The sequence below is a fragment of the Cyrtonyx montezumae genome, unplaced genomic scaffold, assembly GCF_038088225.1.
Source record: "Cyrtonyx montezumae isolate F1298 unplaced genomic scaffold, pur_monq_1.0 scaffold_8, whole genome shotgun sequence".
NCBI lineage: Eukaryota > Metazoa > Chordata > Aves > Galliformes > Odontophoridae > Cyrtonyx > Cyrtonyx montezumae.
Window position 1 is genome coordinate 99,133,402 of NW_027072089.1, and position 20,060 is coordinate 99,153,461.

Here is a 20,060-nt window from a genome sequence, read left to right on the forward strand (position 1 = left end):
GAAACACTTAATTCTAACATAATTTTTTTGCCCAAGTCACATAAAACTGCATGGGACTACTCTTTTTTTTGCATGGGAAGTCCACTCACTTCTCATTATGTTACAGCTGTGGGGTTTTGTATGGGGAATCTAAAGAATACCAAAATTAAAGATAAGAAATTCAAACACTTATGAAAACATGAATTATTTCGAATAGTACAATTAAGGATAGCACACATAAACCTACATGTACATTCCCAAAAGCTACTTACCATTTCCAGAGTTCAGTGGGAACCCTAGGTGCTCAGCATTTTACAGACAGTGAATAGGCACTGAATGAATGAACAGCTGCTTCTGTAAAATCATTGTCTTTCTTTCTCTGATTTATCTAAGAAAATGAACATCTTTAGAAACAGCCGACTGCCTGGAATTGGAAGGTCAAAGTGCCTACCTTAATATTCCTTTAGTCTTGGATGCATGTTCTTTGCTGCAACTTAAGGCTGAAAGAAATCTCTGTGTTCATATACATGGTTCTTAGCTCAAAGGGCTCTTACGGCTAGCTGTAGCTCATAGGCACTGCTGAAGTACAATGATCGTTACTGCACAGACTGGCTTCTTCCTTTCCTTAAGCACTGGTGTGATGGTAGACAAAAGTCTGTCTTTTACCAGGACTCTGAGATCCTGGGCACTACACTGAAAGCAAAAATTAATCTAAAAACAAACCTAGAGAAGAAAAATCTGTGTTAAAATGCTTATAATCTTAACTCCTTCCAGACAAGCTGGGATAAAAGTTCATTTCATTTCCCATTATCCAGGTAAGGTTGGCTTAGGGATTCAAACTTTTACACTATGGAAATATTTAGGTTAAAAAGAGCATTTCTGTGAAAATGAATTTTTGTTCAACACGTTGAATAATGTACTTGTTCTCTCCATCCTGAAAACAATATTCCTGATGAGGACATAGTCCTCGCTCATCATCAACTCATAAACAAAAGCAGAAAAAGCAGGCCTAAGTAGCACTGACCAGCCTCCACTTAGCATATGCCATGTTAGTTCTGGAGTGAATTAATGTAAAATGACTTGTATTCATAGCCAGGTCTCAAGATTGGAAGCAAGGGCTGAGTAAAGAATCACCACTTTCCCTTCTCAATCTATATCCCATTAGCCAAGAGGGAGTCTTCACCACAGTCTGCAGCAAGAAAACATGAGTTTATCCTTATCATTCATAATGATAAATGCCAGAGATACCCACTGAAAGTGAAACCTCAGCAGGGACCATGTATCAGTAGCAATAACAGAAATAATCAAGCTGTTGTTAGAACCAGACACTCAGACAGCAAATTCAATTTTTTTATTTTGTGCCCAATAACAATGACAGCTCCTAGCCCTCATGCATTACAATTAGCTCCTGCTGCAGGAATGCTCTCTGCTCTGGTGCATAATGAGCTCACTGCAAAGCCGAGCAGGACCTGGAGAAGAGGTGGAAAAGTGTTGGGAGAGGCACTATGCATCCTTGCCCGTTGTTAAGGAAACCAGCTCCTGTGTTTGGGGATGGTAAGGGGTTTGACTTATTCACACTCCCACAGTATGAGCCTCACTTCCCATCACTAGCAATTAAGACAATTATTTAACAACACATACAGCCTATGTAGTGGTAAACCAAAAAGAAAATCTCCTTGCACGTGGCCTTGCCATGTTCTTGCAGCTGGCTTAGGCAAACAGTAGGTGACTGTAACTAAAGACTGAACAAAATCTAGTTAAAGTCACTGGCAGCTTTTCATACTTCAGGGATGGTCACCAAAGCACTGCTTCAGTTCATGGGAGATCACTCTTTAAATCTCTGCTCTACAACTGAAGACACCTTCTTCCAGTAGTTGCACACACCTCTTTCTGCACCGTCCCCTCCTAACGAAGTGCCCCATTCTCTTAAGTATTACAGCTATTAAATTTGCTTTGATTCTTACATCCTTGATCACTGGAAACTGTAAGGCAAAAGTCTCTGCTCCCTCTGCAGTGTAGACTTCTGGTGTACATCTGGAATATCAACTCACACCAACAAAGCCTTGCCATATTTCTCCACTCTGTCGTGTGATTCCATTTGCAGGAAAGTTATAGAAAATTTGAGCCCCACAGTCTACAGAGCTACTGTGGGCAGCATGCCTGAAGCACTGGAGGTGTCCTCACCTCCCAGATGAGCAATTCTGACAACAATGGTGTTCCACTCATTCTAGCAACAGCAAGAATTGGCAAAAGAAAAAAAAAAAACATAAGAAAATATTTAATCTGTCTTTGTTCTAAAGGGCTACAACATAAACCTCTCAATTACTCAGAGCTGGAAAATTTCACTGCAAGGAGTGGACACACTATGCATTGATAAAACACAGAATTAGCAATAGAGATGATGTACGACTCTGTGACAAAGACAGAAATACAAAGATTCTTTGTACACATTGTTGCATACCTTTGACAATTCCCTACATCTTAGAATGGACTCTGCAATTTTTTACAGGGGACATTTTAATCCTACTCGCTGCACAATGCTGCTAGAAATCTTTTCTCTCTCTGCTTACTCCTGTTTATTAACAAGTATGACATTCATACATACTAATTCAGTAAAAGATACATACATGTCTTAGTCTAAAACACAAGGAATACTGTCAGAATTGACTTAGATTTTAATTAGAACTAGAAAAGTTTAAACAAAACTTGAGAAAAATTGAAATACCTCCCTCCCCCCCCCAGATGCCCGTCCTAAGGTACATTTCAGCCTAACAGGGTTCTCTTCCCTCTCAGGAAGGCATTGGAAAAGTAGTAAAGCTGTTCAACAGAAGTTATTCTGCCTTTCAATTTTCAAGATCCAGTACACTAGAAGGAATGTAGTGGTACTGATTTTGCTATTAATTTAAATTACAGTTATTCTGTAAAACTAGATGCTTGTTGATTATTGGTGCAGCATTATTGCTTAGTGTCTGAACGACAACATCGCTTAGGTTTCTAGGACTAGAAACTTTAAAACTTTTTGTCTCAACCAGCCACCTTCTTGCAAGTCTTGAGTGCAATGTTCCTTCAGATGCCTCCTCTGTTCTTTCATCTACCTAATGAAAGCAATACAGGAAAGGTGGAGAACATCCCAGAATAGCAAAGATCCTGGAGATCATTTCCCTGATGGTGAACAATGTAAGACAACTTTGGGCTGGCCAAAGCATGTCAGATTTTCATACCAGAGGAATGCCTGAATTGTATGGTTTGGTTACAGCACTACACTTAAGTACCTAAACCAGTAGGGCTCTGTCCATCCAGTTCCTGTCGCAACTCTGTTAAAACGACAGACACCCCCCTGAACCCTCCTCAGCAGTGTCTGCTGAAAAAATACAGCCTTTGCAATTCTGATTGTTCAGTACAGATGGACACCTTCAGTACAAATCTCTTCCTGTAGTGCAGTAAGCAATTACTGTTGGAAAAACAGCTTCTTTAGATAATTAGATACTTAAAATTTGAAGTTGTTTATGTTTATATAAGCACAGAAATTATTGGCGGAATTATGCAAACAAATCTGTCATGGACCACAAGCTCCTGTCAGGCTGCTAATGAAGGTAGTAAGCTATAATCTTTCTTTATAAGGTTCTGTAATGACCATCATAACAAATCAGTTTTTTTTAGTGCTGCACATTACCCTTCCCCCACTTTTTTTCCCTTCTCAGTATCAGTTTATAGTGACATATGCTTTTGGAAGACAAAGAGAATGAAGGAGACTTGAAGAGAACACTCTTCAACGACACTGACACCTAAAAGATTAAATTAAACAAAAAATCAGTATTATCACTGTCAATTTGACTCTGATTTATAGTTAAGCAAATACATGAATTCTTTTACAGTTCATTTTGTCTTTGCTTATAATTTGTTTTGGAAATGCATGAGAGATGCAATTACCTCTTTCTTCTTACTAAAGCCTAGTAACAGTCATTCATTGGAAATATTAATTGTCCTCCATGACAAACATTTGCTGTTGACACAATATCCATGTATACTTACTAAGAAGAGATTCTGCATCTGGACAGTGTTCAGACATATCCTTTCCTCACACAACATCTTCCTTTTGTCAAAGGTGCAATTGCACATAATGAACTGCTCTGCTTTTAGGAAGAAGTGTAGATCTCCTATGAAATCTGAGCATGCCAGTGCTATCTGGACACTGAGACAAGCTGTAATGGAAACATCTGCTGATTCTCAAACATACCAGAAATCCTAAAACCATTATATTGACTTTAGGAACTGCAGACCAGACAGATGTGCTAAATATCATCTTATTTCTTCTGGATATATTACAGTGTAAACTTTTGGCTGAAAAAACGTTTCAACCAAATACTAACAGCTTTAGCTTTAATGTCCTTAGAGGAAGATCTCTATTACCGATGCAAAACACATGCCATGTGTTTTTACCTTACAACTGTGTGATAAACCAAGCTAACTGCCTTTCAGATGTAGAGTCCAAACAAGAATCTTAATATGATTTTATCCATAAAATTTATGTAGTGCTCTGAAATTATTTGGAACGTGTGAGACAGACATAGAATAATGAATCAAAGTAGGAAAAGAAATCACATAATTTGTTGCAGCTTCTTCATTGGTGAACAGCAATAATGGCTACATATCCCAAAGTAATACTCATGTATTTATCCCTCTCATCTTTACGAAGCACTTAAAAGATGAAAAATCCCCTAAGTGCAGAGCACTTACTATAATCAAAGTAAATACAGACACACAGACATACGATAGCCTGTTGCTGATTTCTTCTACCATGGCAAAATGTACATCGTTACTGACTCATCATCAATACATCTCTATTTTTTTATTCAACCACAATAACTAGGATTTAACACTTTCAAACCTACTAGAGGTAACTGGTTGAAAAGGGAAATAGTGATGATGTTAGAGGTGTGATTTATAAAGTACTGCCAGATGGGAACACAACAGCATCATTCACTTTTTGCTTTTACAGAACTGGTCACTGCACAGTATTGAACATGCCCACAAGCTAACAGCAAGATACACACACAGTCTGGAAAAAGGAGCTTCTGAGAACAGCTCTCTGAACAAAACCCACCTAACATGTCCTGTGCATGCCATGGTGGGACGTACTGTCTTGACTCAGTGACAATACATGGAATCACTGTGCACTGCACAGAACTGGGCACTGGAATAGTGCAGAACCTGCACAGTGAAGAACAGCTAAGATGGCACGTATCCAAGTGAAATGAAAGCATTTCTGTTCACGCAGTATGGTACCAAATCGTCAAATACCACATTTTTGACTGGGTCCTCAACAGAAACAAATGTAAACATAAAAATCTTCATGAACAACCTGCTTCTGCTAGAAACGGGCCACTTCTCATGCACGCCTGTGCTTAAAAAAACAAACAAAAAGTAAATAAACACACAGAAAAATTCTCATCCTTTTCTCCAAATGATTTATTGCTGTCAGAGCTCTAATCTAATATTAGGTGAGCTCATCTTTTTTTCTCCCTTGGAGCCATTTTAACTTAATATTGCTCTCCTTCCAGACCCATGAGAGAATACAGACACCCTTAGCCACTACAGATGCTGCAGTGACATTTTACTTCATCTGCTTGCTATAGAAGTCATCAATATTGCTCTGCTCCTGAAGAGACCTTTTCTAAGAAAAATGAAAACAAACTGCTGGCATTAGATCAAACTTTGACCTCTGCAGCCAAAAGTGGGAAAACCAAAACACAAACTCCCCATTGGTGCTTTGAAAGCTTCCAAAAGCCCCTTCAAGAAGGCAAACCTTATTTGTAGTACAGCATTTCTCCAGGCTGATACAGCTGTGTGAGCAGCTGGTAGACCTGCCTGCACTGTAGCCACAAGCAACCTGAGTACTTCAGAAATCATTCCTGAAATCAGCTTTTTGTTGGCCTCGTTCCCAGCTCTTCCCCCTCCCCATCCTCAATACCCTCTACCTGTGCTGTTTCACTGTCTCTGTTCTCTGCTTACATCTCCGTTCTGCCACCCCTAGTCACTCCCAGCACAAGCACGACCTGCTCCCTGCTGTTCTAAAGCACAGTGGGGAAATGGTGGTCTGAAACTCTCACTCTATGACTTCTATTTTCCAATCAAGTACACGTTCCTAGGAAGGTTTAGAAGTGTTTATCTTCTTTATGTTTTCTTAGCCTGGTTTCCGAAAGAAAAAAATGTGCGATTACCCTGTCAGTTTTCCTCAGTAACCCTCAGAGCAACTTTCTGAGCTCAACTCTCTCTTCTACTTTCTATCAGGTCTGACAAGGTGGAAGCTGTGAGGATATGATGTTTCTTCTGAAGGCTCCTAACAGTCAGTGGCTTGAAGGAGAAATATGCCAGAAAGCCGCAGCAAAAGCTACCAGTTTTCTCCAGTGTGCAGGTGCCACTGCTCCCTCTGCTGCGGTGCCAATCACCACCAATCATCTTTTGCCCTATGAGAAGTCAATGGGCACGGCAGGGAGCTGAGAGCGTGGCATCAAAGGCACACCAAAAGAGATGAGGGTGTTTTGTAGGTTGGGCTGAGGCCACAGGGTAGGAAAATGTGTGGGGAGGCTGATGGGATGTGCGGTGGGAAGAAAAGCAGATGCAGTGCACTGGGCACAAAGCCTCCTGAAACATCACCAAATCACTCCTTTGGTAACTACCTCCTGCAGTAAGTCTGCAACATAAATAATGTACTTTCCTATCCTTCAGCTTCTTTTTTATTTCGGTATAAATTATGTGATATTTTGGAAAGCTAGTTATTTTCCAAATGCCCCGGATGCAAGAATGGAATGTAAATTTCAGTGATCACTTCCTTCCAGTGAAGATATCCTTCCAGTGATCAATTATATCCATTCATGTCACTACCTAAACATTTAATATACCCAAAGCACTCTAATTCCTGCCTCAGAAGCAACTTTTGATATTACATAGCTGGTAACACAACCTGTATTGGCTCAGCTAAAACTATTTCTGCAGATACTCAGCAACTTCCCAGATTCCAGTCAAAATTCCAAGTAATGTGTGTACAAACAGAAGAAAAGAGGGAAAAGAGATTTGCAGAACTAAACAAAACACCAGAAACACAGGACGGAATTAACTTTGCTGTAGGCACTGTAGTTCCCTTTCTTTGGAGGCACGGGGAAGTGCTGGGCCCCAACAGCAGCCACATCCTTATGGGAAAAGGAGGATAACATCTCCATCCTTGTGCACATACAAGGTGACCCAGCTCAGGAGTCTATCCTCATGATTTCATCCTAGCATTGTATCTCAAGGAAAAGATCAGTAGGAACCTCCAAGCTGCTCCCTGGCATGCCTGTCACGTGCTCAGACAGGGATTATCTGGAAGGATGTATCTGAGCCCAAAGGGATGAAGCAGCTTGAAGAATTTGTTCCCAGGCAAGCCTAAAAACCCGAGAATAGCTAAATGCTTACAATCACCACAGCAGGGAGCCTAAACCATAGTCAAAATGTTTTCATTTTGAAATGAGATAAGAATAATGTTTCCAAGCGAGCAGGCAGCTGAAAGAGCGAATTGCAGGAAAAGACTGACGCACCAGAGATTTTACACTGTCTCCTTGACTCATGTTTTCCAAACATCCACAGAAAATGATGCAGTAAACAGAAACAAAATTTGTATTTGCATCTCTGCACTGTCTGTGCTCAAATGTAATGGCTACTGTGCTATAATATATCTTTAAAATTATGACAACCTCAAGATCAAATAGCTGAATTGTCTCCAGAACATCACTTAAGCATTTCAGACCATCTTTTTCGCACTTCATTTACCATAAACTCCGCTACGTTATGGATGTAGCATTAAACTGATAAATATGCTTTTATAATAACACAGCAAAGCCAGATGACTTTTAAGTTGATTTGTACTTGGGTTCAAAGATCCACTGTATTGAGATAATAAATTTGGTGCCAGACCACCAGGCATGAGAAGCTACAAGAGACAGATGACCTTTGTGCAATATCTCACCTCCTTCTCTCTCAGGAATGTAGAAATACAAAGTTGGGAAAGCAGACATTGATAGCCACCACAGACACCATCCAAAACAGCACCATTTTTATTAAAGCATAGAACAGCTTTAAAAAAAAAAAGAAAGTAATCAGTTACTTAGTTATAGCTGTGTTTGCTGTGTCTTTGTTTCCCTGAGCGCCTGAGAGAACATGAACGAAATTGCCAGTAATCACATTACAAAGACAGGGTGACAGGCTGGATGACCCCATAAGTCTTGTTCACATCTTGTGTCTGGGTTCTTGACTTGAATCTTAAAAGGCTTTCCTACCAATGCCTTTGCAGGGAACCTGCTATGCCATTCAGAGGAGTTTCTGTCAAACCCAGACAGAAAGATGAATGCTTTACCCTACCCAGCATGTCTGTACTGCAAGCTCTACCGGGAAACAGCACCACCTCCTTGGGGTTATTGTTTGAGATACCATGTGAGTTTGCACTAAAGAAACAGACAACCGATGACTTGAACAAAAACCTCCAAAGCCAGAAGAGCTGTTTATTCATTTGAAATGCAAGGACCCTTTCACAAGCATAACCTGTGCCCTCCCCAGCATGCACCCACCCGTCTCTGCCTACATCTCTCTTACTCTGGTGTCATCAGTAGTGGCATGACACAGCAGGAAAAGAGACCGGTTCACTGTGAGACCTGCTACTCACTCTCTTACAGTGTAACGGCCCCCCTTCCAGCTGCACATCCCTGTGGAACTTCTCCCTCTGGCCCCAACCTCATGGACCACCTCGCTGCTCCCCAGGCCCAAGTGCAGCAGAAGGTGGTGGAGCACAACCAAGACAAACACAGCACCAACCCAGTCTGCATCGCTGCAGATCTTTGGCACATCGTTTTACAAATGTTTTGCAGAGTTTCTATGATGAAGGCTAAAACTGTGTTTGGAAGATTCAGCGTGATTGCTCATGTTCTCTCTGTGCCCCTGTCATGTGGAGCACCAAGGACATGGCACTGCATGCAGGACAGCAGTGGTGGAGAATGCAATCTCCATTCTTCCATTGCTTGGTATCTCCAAGCAAAGCGTTCCTTAATTTTCATCACATTTTCCAATAAAACAGTAACCAACTTTCTCCACTATTTTTCAATTCAAAATTTAAACACAACCAATAAGTTTCATCAGCAAAAGGCACTGTGAGTAGATGAAGAAATGAATAGCAAACATAAATACCTGCTTGCTGTGCAGTCTGTGGGATTTGTTGACTCCGCTGTGCATTGTACTGAACTGAGGCAATGGGTCTGTACTGCTGAGTTGTTGAGGTAGGGTACTGACCAGATGGGTAATAATACACTGGCATCTGCAGGGAGAGAGAAATAGAGGCAAGAGAAGTTAACTATGTACTCTGAAACTCTAGTGTTTTAGATTTACAAAAAAAAAAAAGATGAAAACAAAATAGAAGAAGAGCATGGGTTAAAGTAAATACGTCAGCAATAACTGCAATCGAGGAGAGATTTGCATCACAACTGCAGGTTGCTTTCAGCTCTGCTACACAAAAGGGCTGCTACACAATTTGCTCTCAGGTGCTTTAAGAAACGGAAAAAAACGCCAGTGGGAGGAGATAATCATATAAGATGCATATGCAAAAACTATATATAAACTAAAGAAATTGTGGTAAAATATCAAATGCTGCAGAAAAATGAATGCAAGTGACACAATCCACATCAACAATAATACACAGGGACAGAATATTGAACTACAAAGTGAATGCTGGAGTACATGGTCAGTTTGAGGCAAAGGATGGCCTGGAGTGAAAATATATATAGGTGAGATCGTGGGAAAGCTAAAATTCACATTCCTGTGATACTTGTACAAAAATATTACTAAATTTCTACCTTTATGTGCCACGTCATATATGAACATTTCCTTTTTAAGCTTCTCTTGTACTTGGTGTGCAAAACCAGTCATGGTTTTCTTGTGGGAGCTAAGGGTAGGCATTGATCCAGCAGGTACTACATCACCTCATCATGTAGCTGAACATGAAGTCTGAGGGTGACTGGAGCTAAAGATTTTTCCTGTACATGCTATATCACCATTACTGAGAAATCTGAGCTAAACAGTTTTCAACTGACCCCTGGCAAGTTCAAAGCACTCAAAATTTTTCATTTTCAGCTGCAGTTGATTCTTCATGTACCTGACAAAGTTTAAGAGCTTATGGAACCAAACCACAGAGGGACACAGTCTTCAGTGAAACTTCCCTCGTGACCATTACCACTTACATCAGCGTTTGTTTATAAATCATGAAGTATTTATTTTTTATCATGTGGTATTTATCCTACTTAGACACTTCTACAAAGTCATTCAAAGTACTTTTGTCTTCTTCCTGCAAAACTTAGAACTACTTTTGCCACTTTTATTTGCATGGAGGCACTGGAAGAGTTTGTTTGATCTGAATATCCATAAAGGAAAATATTAGTTAAGTAAAGGTAAGTGTGTAATTTTGTATACAGAAAGAACATCTCAAAGCTAAGAAAAGGGTATGGATGGCTAATTGGGCAAGTTAAAAGACTAATGAACAGCTGCAGAGGGCAAAGTATTGGGATAAACACAACAGGACTAGATTGTGCTGGTGAAGTGAAACTCCCAGACAGACTGACAGTTAATATCGCCTGTCAATCAAGAAGTTGAATTCCCATTTGTTTTTCAAAAATTATAATGATTTGCTCTTGAATCCATGGAAATTACGTCGCTTTTTTGCTTTTGTTTTTCTCCTCTAGATGATATCAGCTAGATTCAAATGCATATGAGGAATATGCAAATGTTTTGACTGGAAAATGCTGTAAGCTATCCTCCCTCCAGACAACACCAGGTGACAATTAATGACTACAGCCTGCCCTGGAGCCATTTATTTTCTTAGAGAGTAAAGTAACAAAAGCAAAATGCCCTGCAAAAAATACAATTAATTTGTTTCTCTGCGAAGAAAAGCCACAAGGTATTAGGAAAGTAGACCCAGAGATTTAGGGTAAATCAGAGCAGCATAAATAAGCGATCAGGCCAGTTTATCACACTAAACTCATCATGTGGAAACCTGGTATCTCTCAGCAAGACTCAAAAACAACAGAGTTGAATGAGGTGAGAAGACTTACGCTTAGTAAAGTCACTGCAAATAGTTGATCATGCCTTGGAGCAGAGGAACAAATCTCAATATATATTTTTTAATTATTATTTTTATTACAGCCCACTACAAATTAAGGGATATTAAAGCCCTCTGTAAATACTCCCACTTGTCCTGACTGCAGCTTACTCTCACTTAAAGGATTAAAATTTATTTGATTTACCTTAAACTTACTCATTTTCCTTCTTCAGGCATACCTCCAGGTGTTTGAAAACATGTGAGTGTGTATGAATTGTCTTTCATGGAGTCCATAGGTACAAGCTTTAAAATACAGCCTAAACAGTTAACTTTTGAAGTGAGCTTTATAGTTGAACATGAACAAAACCTGCACTTTCACTGAAACAGTGAATGTATCTGGAATTATTTTTTTTAATCACATATTAACCTTTCAGAATTAATCAGAGTGTTTTCTCTAATCTTCTCAGTTCACTGGAATCTAATACATTTGTTATACACTCCATTTAGAAGCTTATCAGAGTGTAATCTATCACCCTTAAAAATGCTAGTGGTAGGAGTTCTGGGCAAAAAAATAATTTAATTTATAAAGATTGATGGATGAATTTGTCAGCAATCACACACACAAGTTGAAAAGAAGAGATCAGACATTAAAAGAATGGGTTGCTATAAAATATAAACATGAATATAATAGGTCTTTAATGACTGATGGGTCTGGAAGGATCCATTTTTGTTTACCTTGAGTACATCAATACCTCAGCAGTGAGACGAGTTATATGTTCCTTTAGATATTACATTAGTGAACAGTGAAATTACAGGAACTGGAAGTAAAGCTGCTTACACTGTCTATTCAGATGCTCCCAAATTTTTCAGTTTTTCATTACATCAGCATTACTAATATCTTGCTTATGATCTCTCCAAATAAGTATGCTACATTTCTGTTGAAGCCTACTGAAAAGTCAGCTTGTTTTTGAATTGCTTTCTCATGTGAATACACAGTCAACCAGGACCTTTAGGAAGCAAAATGTAATTTATTAACTATAGCATATATAATTTACAGAACTGATAAGTTTCAGTTGTCCTAACAAGCATGCCAACATAGTCACATGGTTATCCTAAGAAAGCTCAAACATCTGAGATCATCATCTAAAAAGATGCTGTCTTTTCTAACTTAAAGACTTTACTTTATTGTTTTAAGTATTGGCGTGGTAAAAAATCATCTCTGTGTAATAACTACCCTTAAAGTATTTGACAGGTGATCATTTCCATTGCAGATATTCTTATTTGGAAGGTGAATCTCCTCTTTGTTTGGATGCTCACCATTTATACACATCTGCTTACCTTCACTTTTTTTTTTTTTTAATTTAAGTTAATCTGCAACAGGACTAGGTACATTGCTTCAAAGACACCCATGGCACGAACTGCCATTGTTTTTCTCTAAGTGATGGGCAGTGACTCAACACAGCACTGGCTTTCTGCTTTGTTCCATCCACATACAATTTTAAAACATTTTGTTAGTCTCTCAGACTATTCTATAACAGCTTCCCTTAAATTAACAGGTACAGTGTTTATTTTCTTGCTGTAGGAATACAATTCCACACATCTTTTAGACTGACTTTTTACTTTTCTAGCTTGTCTCCCTATTGATTCACAGCTTGATTCTTCCAACTCACAGGCTTTGCAGATATTCAATTAGGTTTGAATTAACAACTTCGCCTAGATGATTAGTGATGCTGACACTACTGTTAATGGTAGCTATGGTTGCATAAAATTGGAGAAAAGACAACAAAAAACACAATAATGTCTTGAAGCATGGAGAAACATTTCTTTCCAGTATCATTACTGACTGGGCTGCATCCTTCATCAAGCATTCCTCTCTTCTCCCTATCCTCCAGAACAACTGTGAGAATAGTAACAGAAAATAATGGCCTTTGTGCAACGCCTCCAGGCATTTCCACCAATACGATTGTATCAGATCATTAAGACCCACCCACAGACCCACCCACATGTAGGATTTCTGCCTTCAGATTGACTCCCAACTCCCTCCTACTGGAGCCATGCTATGAATAAAGATTTTGCCTTATGGTAGCTACACAGTCTCTAGGAGGGCAAGATTCTGAAAAGAGCCAGCTCAAATTAATAGTGACAAAATTAATTCAGGTGAAAAATCCTTCAACCTGTATTACTTCTCCCAACCTCACCGGCAGTTTGTGCTATCTCACTTTCAGATATCACTTTGCCAGCACAACTTTCACAAAGAGCTAGAGGTGGAAGTAACTTATGAGCATATGCCTTGTCTCTGTCACAGTATTTACAGTTTTCCCTATCTCTTCATTTGCAGAGGCAGAAACAAGAAGCAGCAAATGCTGAGCAATGACAAGTACCAATGACAGAACACTTCCAAAAAGTAACGTGGACCCTTATTGGAAGAGCTTGAGCCCCTAAGTGCTACAGAAGAATCACTAGACAGAGAAGAAAATTGAGAAAGTGAAGATGATTGCTATTTGTGATACAGAAAGCAAATAAGAATTTGCTGCTAAAAGTCCCCTTCAGCAAACACAGACTAAGGGTTTTTTTGCCAGCTGGCTGAGCAAAGACAGATTGCTATTTTCAGGTTATTAAATCATGACTTGGTTGTTAAACTGAAGAACGGCTGTAAGGAAAGATGCAGCATAAGATGTGTAAGGGGCTTTCATACTCAAGTCTGCTTCTGCTTTGATACAGAATTACAGAGTGCGGCTGTACAGCCGTATTTACTTGAACTTTGATATGAAAGCTAATAATACGAAACAGTACCTTCACTTTTGTAGGCTTAGAGTGCTTTTCTTGCTTCTCCTTTCAGCTCACAAAGAAAAAGCTCATATTCACAGTACTTCTACCCAAGTTTTCGTTGCTCTCATTTTCCACAGCCAATCTACTAGAACCTTATAAGCAGTGCATTTATGGGAACTAATTAGCCATTAGAGTCAAGCCACCTTCTTACTGGTATAAATCCAAAAGAAACATTCAAGATATAAAAGTGCTTTTACATTGATTGCTTTGCATTGATTGATGCATCACAATGTCTGCATGCATTACTGCTTCTATTACTCTGTTTTTAAGCCTGTCTCAGCCTACCTGATTTGGCATCTGAAACCAGCCCAGGGTTGCATCTAAGTTCAAAAGAGTAACAAGGGATTCAGACTGGCAATAGCCAGTGCCATAGTCAAGTTGTGCTTTGAGTGGGGGAGGGCAACATGGTGTAGCAGCCCTGCTGGTCAGGGCATCTGAAATGGAGGAACTACTATTTCCCAAGGCTTTGCTTAGTTTTCTGTGAGAGCCCCTGTTTGCTCTACACATGCTCCGAGTAGCACACAAACCACAACACCACATTCTACATCAAGATTTCCCATCTCTGTGTTCTGATGCAAAAAAGCTGCTGCCCTGCCCCAGCAGACCAAGGCCACTGTATTTTCCCGATACACAAGCACAGGCAACAGGGCGTGACCTCCACATGCCCTCTTCCACACAGGTATGTGAAAAAAGATGGACTTTTTGGAACAGTGGCAATTTGGAGATGAATGGTGTGCAAGTGCAAAAGATGCAGAAGAAGCTGATAGCTCTGAATTCTACGCATTACTAGCCCTCCCTCTGGGGATGGATAACTTCTAGAGGAAATAATGAAAGCTGCTGCAAACCTAGAAGATATTTCTTTTGCCTTCACTAACTCCTCAGTTTATTATGATGCAGAAGGAAAGTCCCTGTATGTACCACATTTGAGGTACGGACAGAGATGGCAGCCATTAGACACACCATTAGCATCGTATCTGTCCTACACTGGCCTACAGATAAAATGGCACCTCCTTCTTACATCTCCTTTGAGAGAATTTCTGCCTCACCACTGACAGTAGAATACAGCTTCACAAAGAGACACCAAACTAATCTGGGTGAAAATTCCACACCCAGCTTACCCATCACGACATTGAGGTCTCACCACTCAGCCCCTGAATGACGAATGTGACAATGTTCAGGCAAATGGCTGTGAGGTAAGCTCAAAAAAGCACCCCAAAAGTCAACTGATGGATGAGTCTATGTGGACCCAATGTGCTACACATTAGGTCTTGCCTGAGATGGGAAAAGTGGACACTCAGCTAATGCAGCAAAGCCCCCAGAATGCAACTCTCTCTAGAAATTCCCTGACTTTTTAGAACTGAGGAGGAGAACTCAGTAGAGAGGGAGGAGAACTTCCATTGAACTGCTGGTCATTTGTTCTTTTTTAATGCACCTCAGGATACCACTTGCCTTCTTGGCCACAAGGGCACACTGCTGGCTCATGCTCACCCTCCGTTGTCCACCAGGACTCCGAGGTCCTTCTCCACCGAGCTCCCTTCCAACAGGTCAGCCCCTAACCTGTACTGATGCATGTCGTTATTCCTCTCCAGGTAGACACTACACTTGTCCTCATTGAACCTCATCAGGTTCCTCTGCCCAGCTCTCACTCAATGGCAGCACTTACTGAGTGTGGACTCTACCCCTTCATCCAGCCTGTTGATGAAGATGTTGAACAATTCCGGACCCAGTAGCAAACCCTGGGGAACACTGCTAGCTACAGGCCTCCAAACACACACTGCACCACTGATCACAAGGCCTTACTGTTGTTACAATCTATCTCACATTGCCTAAACTTACCTACAAGGATGTTATGGCAGACAGTGTTAAAAGCCTAGCTGACATCAAGGTAGACAATATCCACTACTTTCCCCTCATTTACTCAGGTGCTCATGACATCACAGGGAGCTATTGGATTGGTCAAGCATGATTCCCCCTTGGTGAATCTATGTTGCTACTCCTGATAATCTTTTCTTCCACTTGCTTGGAGATGACATCTAGAATAAACTGTTGTGTGTGTGCCATGAGTGCCGCAGAGGCACTCAAGTGATGTGGGTCACCAGAAGTGTTGTGAGGCTTGGTTAAATGGTGCTTGAAAGCACCAAAGGCACCAGGAGGTAGATGTGAGGAAAGATTTCTGGGCAGCCCTGCTAACTCAGGTAGAAAACACAGTCCAGACCAGGTGAGGAATGGGTTGGGGATTTTACTTTTCAGGCCATCTTTATCTTTCAATATTTATAGAGAAAATCCTACATTTGACAAACACTGAAATCTTTTTCTACCAGTCTTCTCAATTAAAAAAGAAGTCACTGTTTTAAAATTGAGCTCCTAAATATTATTTTTCAGAGGTCTTCTCTCAGAAAAATGGGTGTAGAGTTTATAACTACAGATATGAGGGATGTCACAGTCCTCTGTGGGATGTGAGCATCAGTATTTCTCTCATTCCATTTTTTTTGTTAATTAATGAGGCACTAGATCTTTAGCCCACTAAAAGTATTATACAGCACAAATTTTTCAGTAATATGGCAACATGGAATTGTAGTAACAAAGACAGTTACAGACTTTTGGTAGGAAGCTAAAAGCAAAGAAATGTGAATTTAAATTCCTTTTAAACTAAATAAATAATGAGTTTTTTTACTTTTTTTTAATACTTTCTTCAGAAGGATAAAAGAAAAACAGGAGACATAATATTAATAACTTGATTTAAACTCTACTTAAAAATTGTATCTATAATTGGATAAGAAATTTGGCTTTTTCAAGTGTATGCCTTGAAAATGGGCCAGAAAGTCATCTGTGCATTTTACTTCTTGACAGTAATCACTTTCAATATTCCATAAAGATACCCAGGAGACAAGTAGAGATGTTTGGTAGTGAATGGAAAAACATTATCAGTCTTCAAGAAGGCGGTAAAAATTACTGATCTGTGACATCTCACATGTTCAAGTCAATTAAATATGATTAACGACTACCTGGGCTGGTGTGTTGTTGCTCTTTATATATACAGGGAAAAAGGACTATGGATATTTACTTACCCTCCTCCTCCATATTCATCTGCAGATGTGTTCTGTAGTTCAAACGTATGTTCTGAAAATGGTTTGGGGATAAAGAAGGAATTGCTGAAACCCCGGAAACGAAAGAAGCTTTGCAAGTCCCCTGCTGCCTGAAAATCTGCTAAACCTTTACCAAAGCAGGAAAAAAATCAAAATAAAAATGAAGAACCTAGAGAATATTTTTAATACTGTCTTTCTGATTCTATAATGAGCACCATGTCACACTTGCAATAGAAAGAAGAGAAGGTTCTGCGTACCTGAGCAGGTGGTGGTGGCTGTTGCACGAAGCCCTGGGGTGGTGGTGGGGGCTGCAGCACTTGCTGGGACACTGGTGGTCCTGAACCTGTAAAGCCTCCTGGGGGAAGCTGCTGCGTTGGGGAAGCCATGATGTAACCCGTCTGCTGGGCAGGCTGCTGTAGAATGGGTGATGGGTAGACAGGACCAGAAGGCGATTCGGGGTTGTCTCCAGATGACTGACGACTTAAGCTCATCTGGTTAAACTGAGTGGTCATGTCATCTCGCTGCAGGGTGAAAGTCAGTAGAAAACAATGTAGACATGAGGTCGGCAGTACATGTTTAAGCAAATCAGCAAAACTAAATAGGTTCAAACAGAGCATGAGGGGAGAAGGAGTTGCTCGGCTCAAATAAGTGCCAAACTTTGCAGAGATATCTAGAAAAAAATGGAGACAATTAAAATGAAAATGACTATAAACGCTAGGGCAAAGGCTACAAGGTGGTTGGCATGGCCTGGCACAAAAGCCAATTATTTTGGCTTTTACTCTCCTCACATCCTTATTTTTCCCCTAAATGTCAGTGAACTTTACTGCATTCAGAAGATGACATTTTCAATAAAAAGGGCATGAAAGTAACTTTATGATGAATACCTTTTCGCCAAACACAGAATTCCTCATCCAAAGACATGGTGGTAATTTCACCTGTTTTTCAAAATGATCCCAACAGTAATTCAGTGGAATTCAGATGCAGATCTTTTCCTTTTTTGTTTTGATAATCCAAGGTTGCAAACATAGAGAAGGTAAAAAAAGCTAAGCCTCTGGTTCTTATTTCTAGACTCCTAGTTCAGTGTTTAAAAGAAACAAGTGTTTTATTTGACTGGAGAGGGGAAAAAAAAATCTATGGTAGGATGAACGTAACATGTTAAGTCAATGGACCTAGGTCATGTTACATGCTGGTCATGAAAGAAGGATTCTAGACAGTATCTGTTCAGTGTTGCAAAAAGATTGAATCTAAAATCAGCTCTCAATTTTATTCTGTGAAAGTCAAAGATTTATAAATGTGGACCTATACATCTTCATTTGTGCCCAGATTACGAGAGTTTTAAATATCCAACATTAAAATGTATTCTATATAGTAAGGTATCCTTCATAAAACTACCTCATGCTAATATGCACATTTCTTACTCTCCTCTCAGGGATGGGGACTACACAATGCAAAAAATGTTTATATTTAAAACATTCATATCATTTTATAAACGGACTGTCTTTGATTTTGTTGACATTCCTGTGATGTTTACTCTCCAAAGCCATCCTGCACAATGTATTTCCCTGCAGGAAACTTCAGAATATTATAACATGGCTCTTTATGGTGAGCATGGCAACAAGCAGTTGCTCCTCAGACTCAACCTTCAGCTCTGCAAAAGGATACTATAGGCAATCATTGTAAATACTCTTGTCCTGAGCTTCAGCAGGCATAAGGAAGGATCACTATTTGCTTTAGTGACACTTCATATCCAGAATTCAGACAATTAAGAGGTCTATCTGGAGTTATTTCTTAAAAAAGGTAGGATATTTGTTACCTGGATAGCAATTGACTATTAAAAAACTCAATAAGAAACTTCGTTGTGCCTGGAAGGTCTCTGGATTTTCACAACAGAGGTTAAGAGCTTCGAAACCCTACAATTTTCACATTGTGCATACAACATATATTAAATAGATAAATCTAGTATTTCATGAAAATAACTGTTTCATGAAGAAGGGAGGTTTCACTACTAAGATAGTCATAGTTGGCTTCTTATTTTTTAGTTGTTATCACTAGAACAATCTGAGATGCCTGGAAGATGCTTTTCAAGGAAATTATCACTGAGATATCATTGAACTTCTGTTCAGCACCAGACATGTTTTCTTGTCCTTTAAGTGGTACCATTCATCTACTAGGTGTTAACAATAAAATTCTAGCTGCAAGGATCCATTCAGCTTTGTTTCCATCTTTTACTGTAACTAGATGACATCTCTACCTTGATAAAAATCAGTCATAAACAAGATTACCGTGGAAAATAACAAGAAAAGAAAGATCTTGCAGTGTCTCTTAAAATGTCAGCTTTATTTTACAACAGTATAATCTTAGCCCTGTGAGCACCAAACCAGACTCTAGAAGTGCACTCTGTTTATTTTTATTATACATGGGCCATTAGTGTTAAGCGGTGATGCATGATAGTATCACACTTTTGGCAGCTGGCTCACCAATACTCTGGTTTTTAAGTGTTATGGTATGATCAGGGAATAAATCTAGGCAGCAGATTTAATATACTGATAAAATAAAATTATTTCCTAGAGGTCTCTTCTCCAGTCGTGGGCAGAAAAAGGGGATAATATCCAAATCCCAAATACCCATTTCCTTGAGGCTCCACTAAGTAGGTAGATAGCTCTGCTCCTAACTTCATTGACTAGGTTGGATAGCTAGAATCAGCAGGGATTTGCAGGGATTTTCTTACAGAATGCTTGTCAGTGCCCAAAAATGTTAAGGCCAAGAGAGTCTGAGATAGAGCTCTCATGGGGGAAGCCTACTGCAGTCCTCCCCAGATGCTCTCGAGCACATTCATGCTCACACACCCAACTTAACAGAAAGGAAAATACAAAAGTCTTTAGTACCACAGAAAACTGCTGCGTTGGAGAGACTGGCAGGAGGTGCTGGGGAGGATAAGAAACTGCTGGATATTGGACTGACTGAGAAGATGGCTGCATTGCCTGAACAGGCTGCAAAACAAACACAGTGAAAGACAATAAATACAACCCACTTAGAAAAAGAGATAACAACAA

At 39.8% G+C, this 20,060-nt stretch overlaps 1 protein-coding gene across 22 annotated transcripts in view; it reads right to left on the reverse strand.

Moving 5' to 3' along the window:
• The window catches only part of ARPP21 (cAMP regulated phosphoprotein 21), a 185,304-nt gene that overhangs the window by 26,464 nt on the left and 138,780 nt on the right, over window positions 1-20,060 (reverse strand). For 21 of the 22 annotated variants that reach the window (XM_065753352.1, XM_065753350.1, XM_065753354.1 and 18 more), the window contains 3 exons: window positions 19,893-19,997; window positions 17,265-17,528; window positions 9,193-9,319 (listed from right to left, as the gene is read on the reverse strand). In XM_065753352.1, coding sequence (XP_065609424.1) covers window positions 9,193-9,319; window positions 17,265-17,528; window positions 19,893-19,997 — 496 coding nt within the window. The remainder of the gene's footprint in view (window positions 1-9,192; window positions 9,320-17,264; window positions 17,529-19,892; window positions 19,998-20,060) is intronic. The other variant, XM_065753360.1, reaches the window with a different exon arrangement.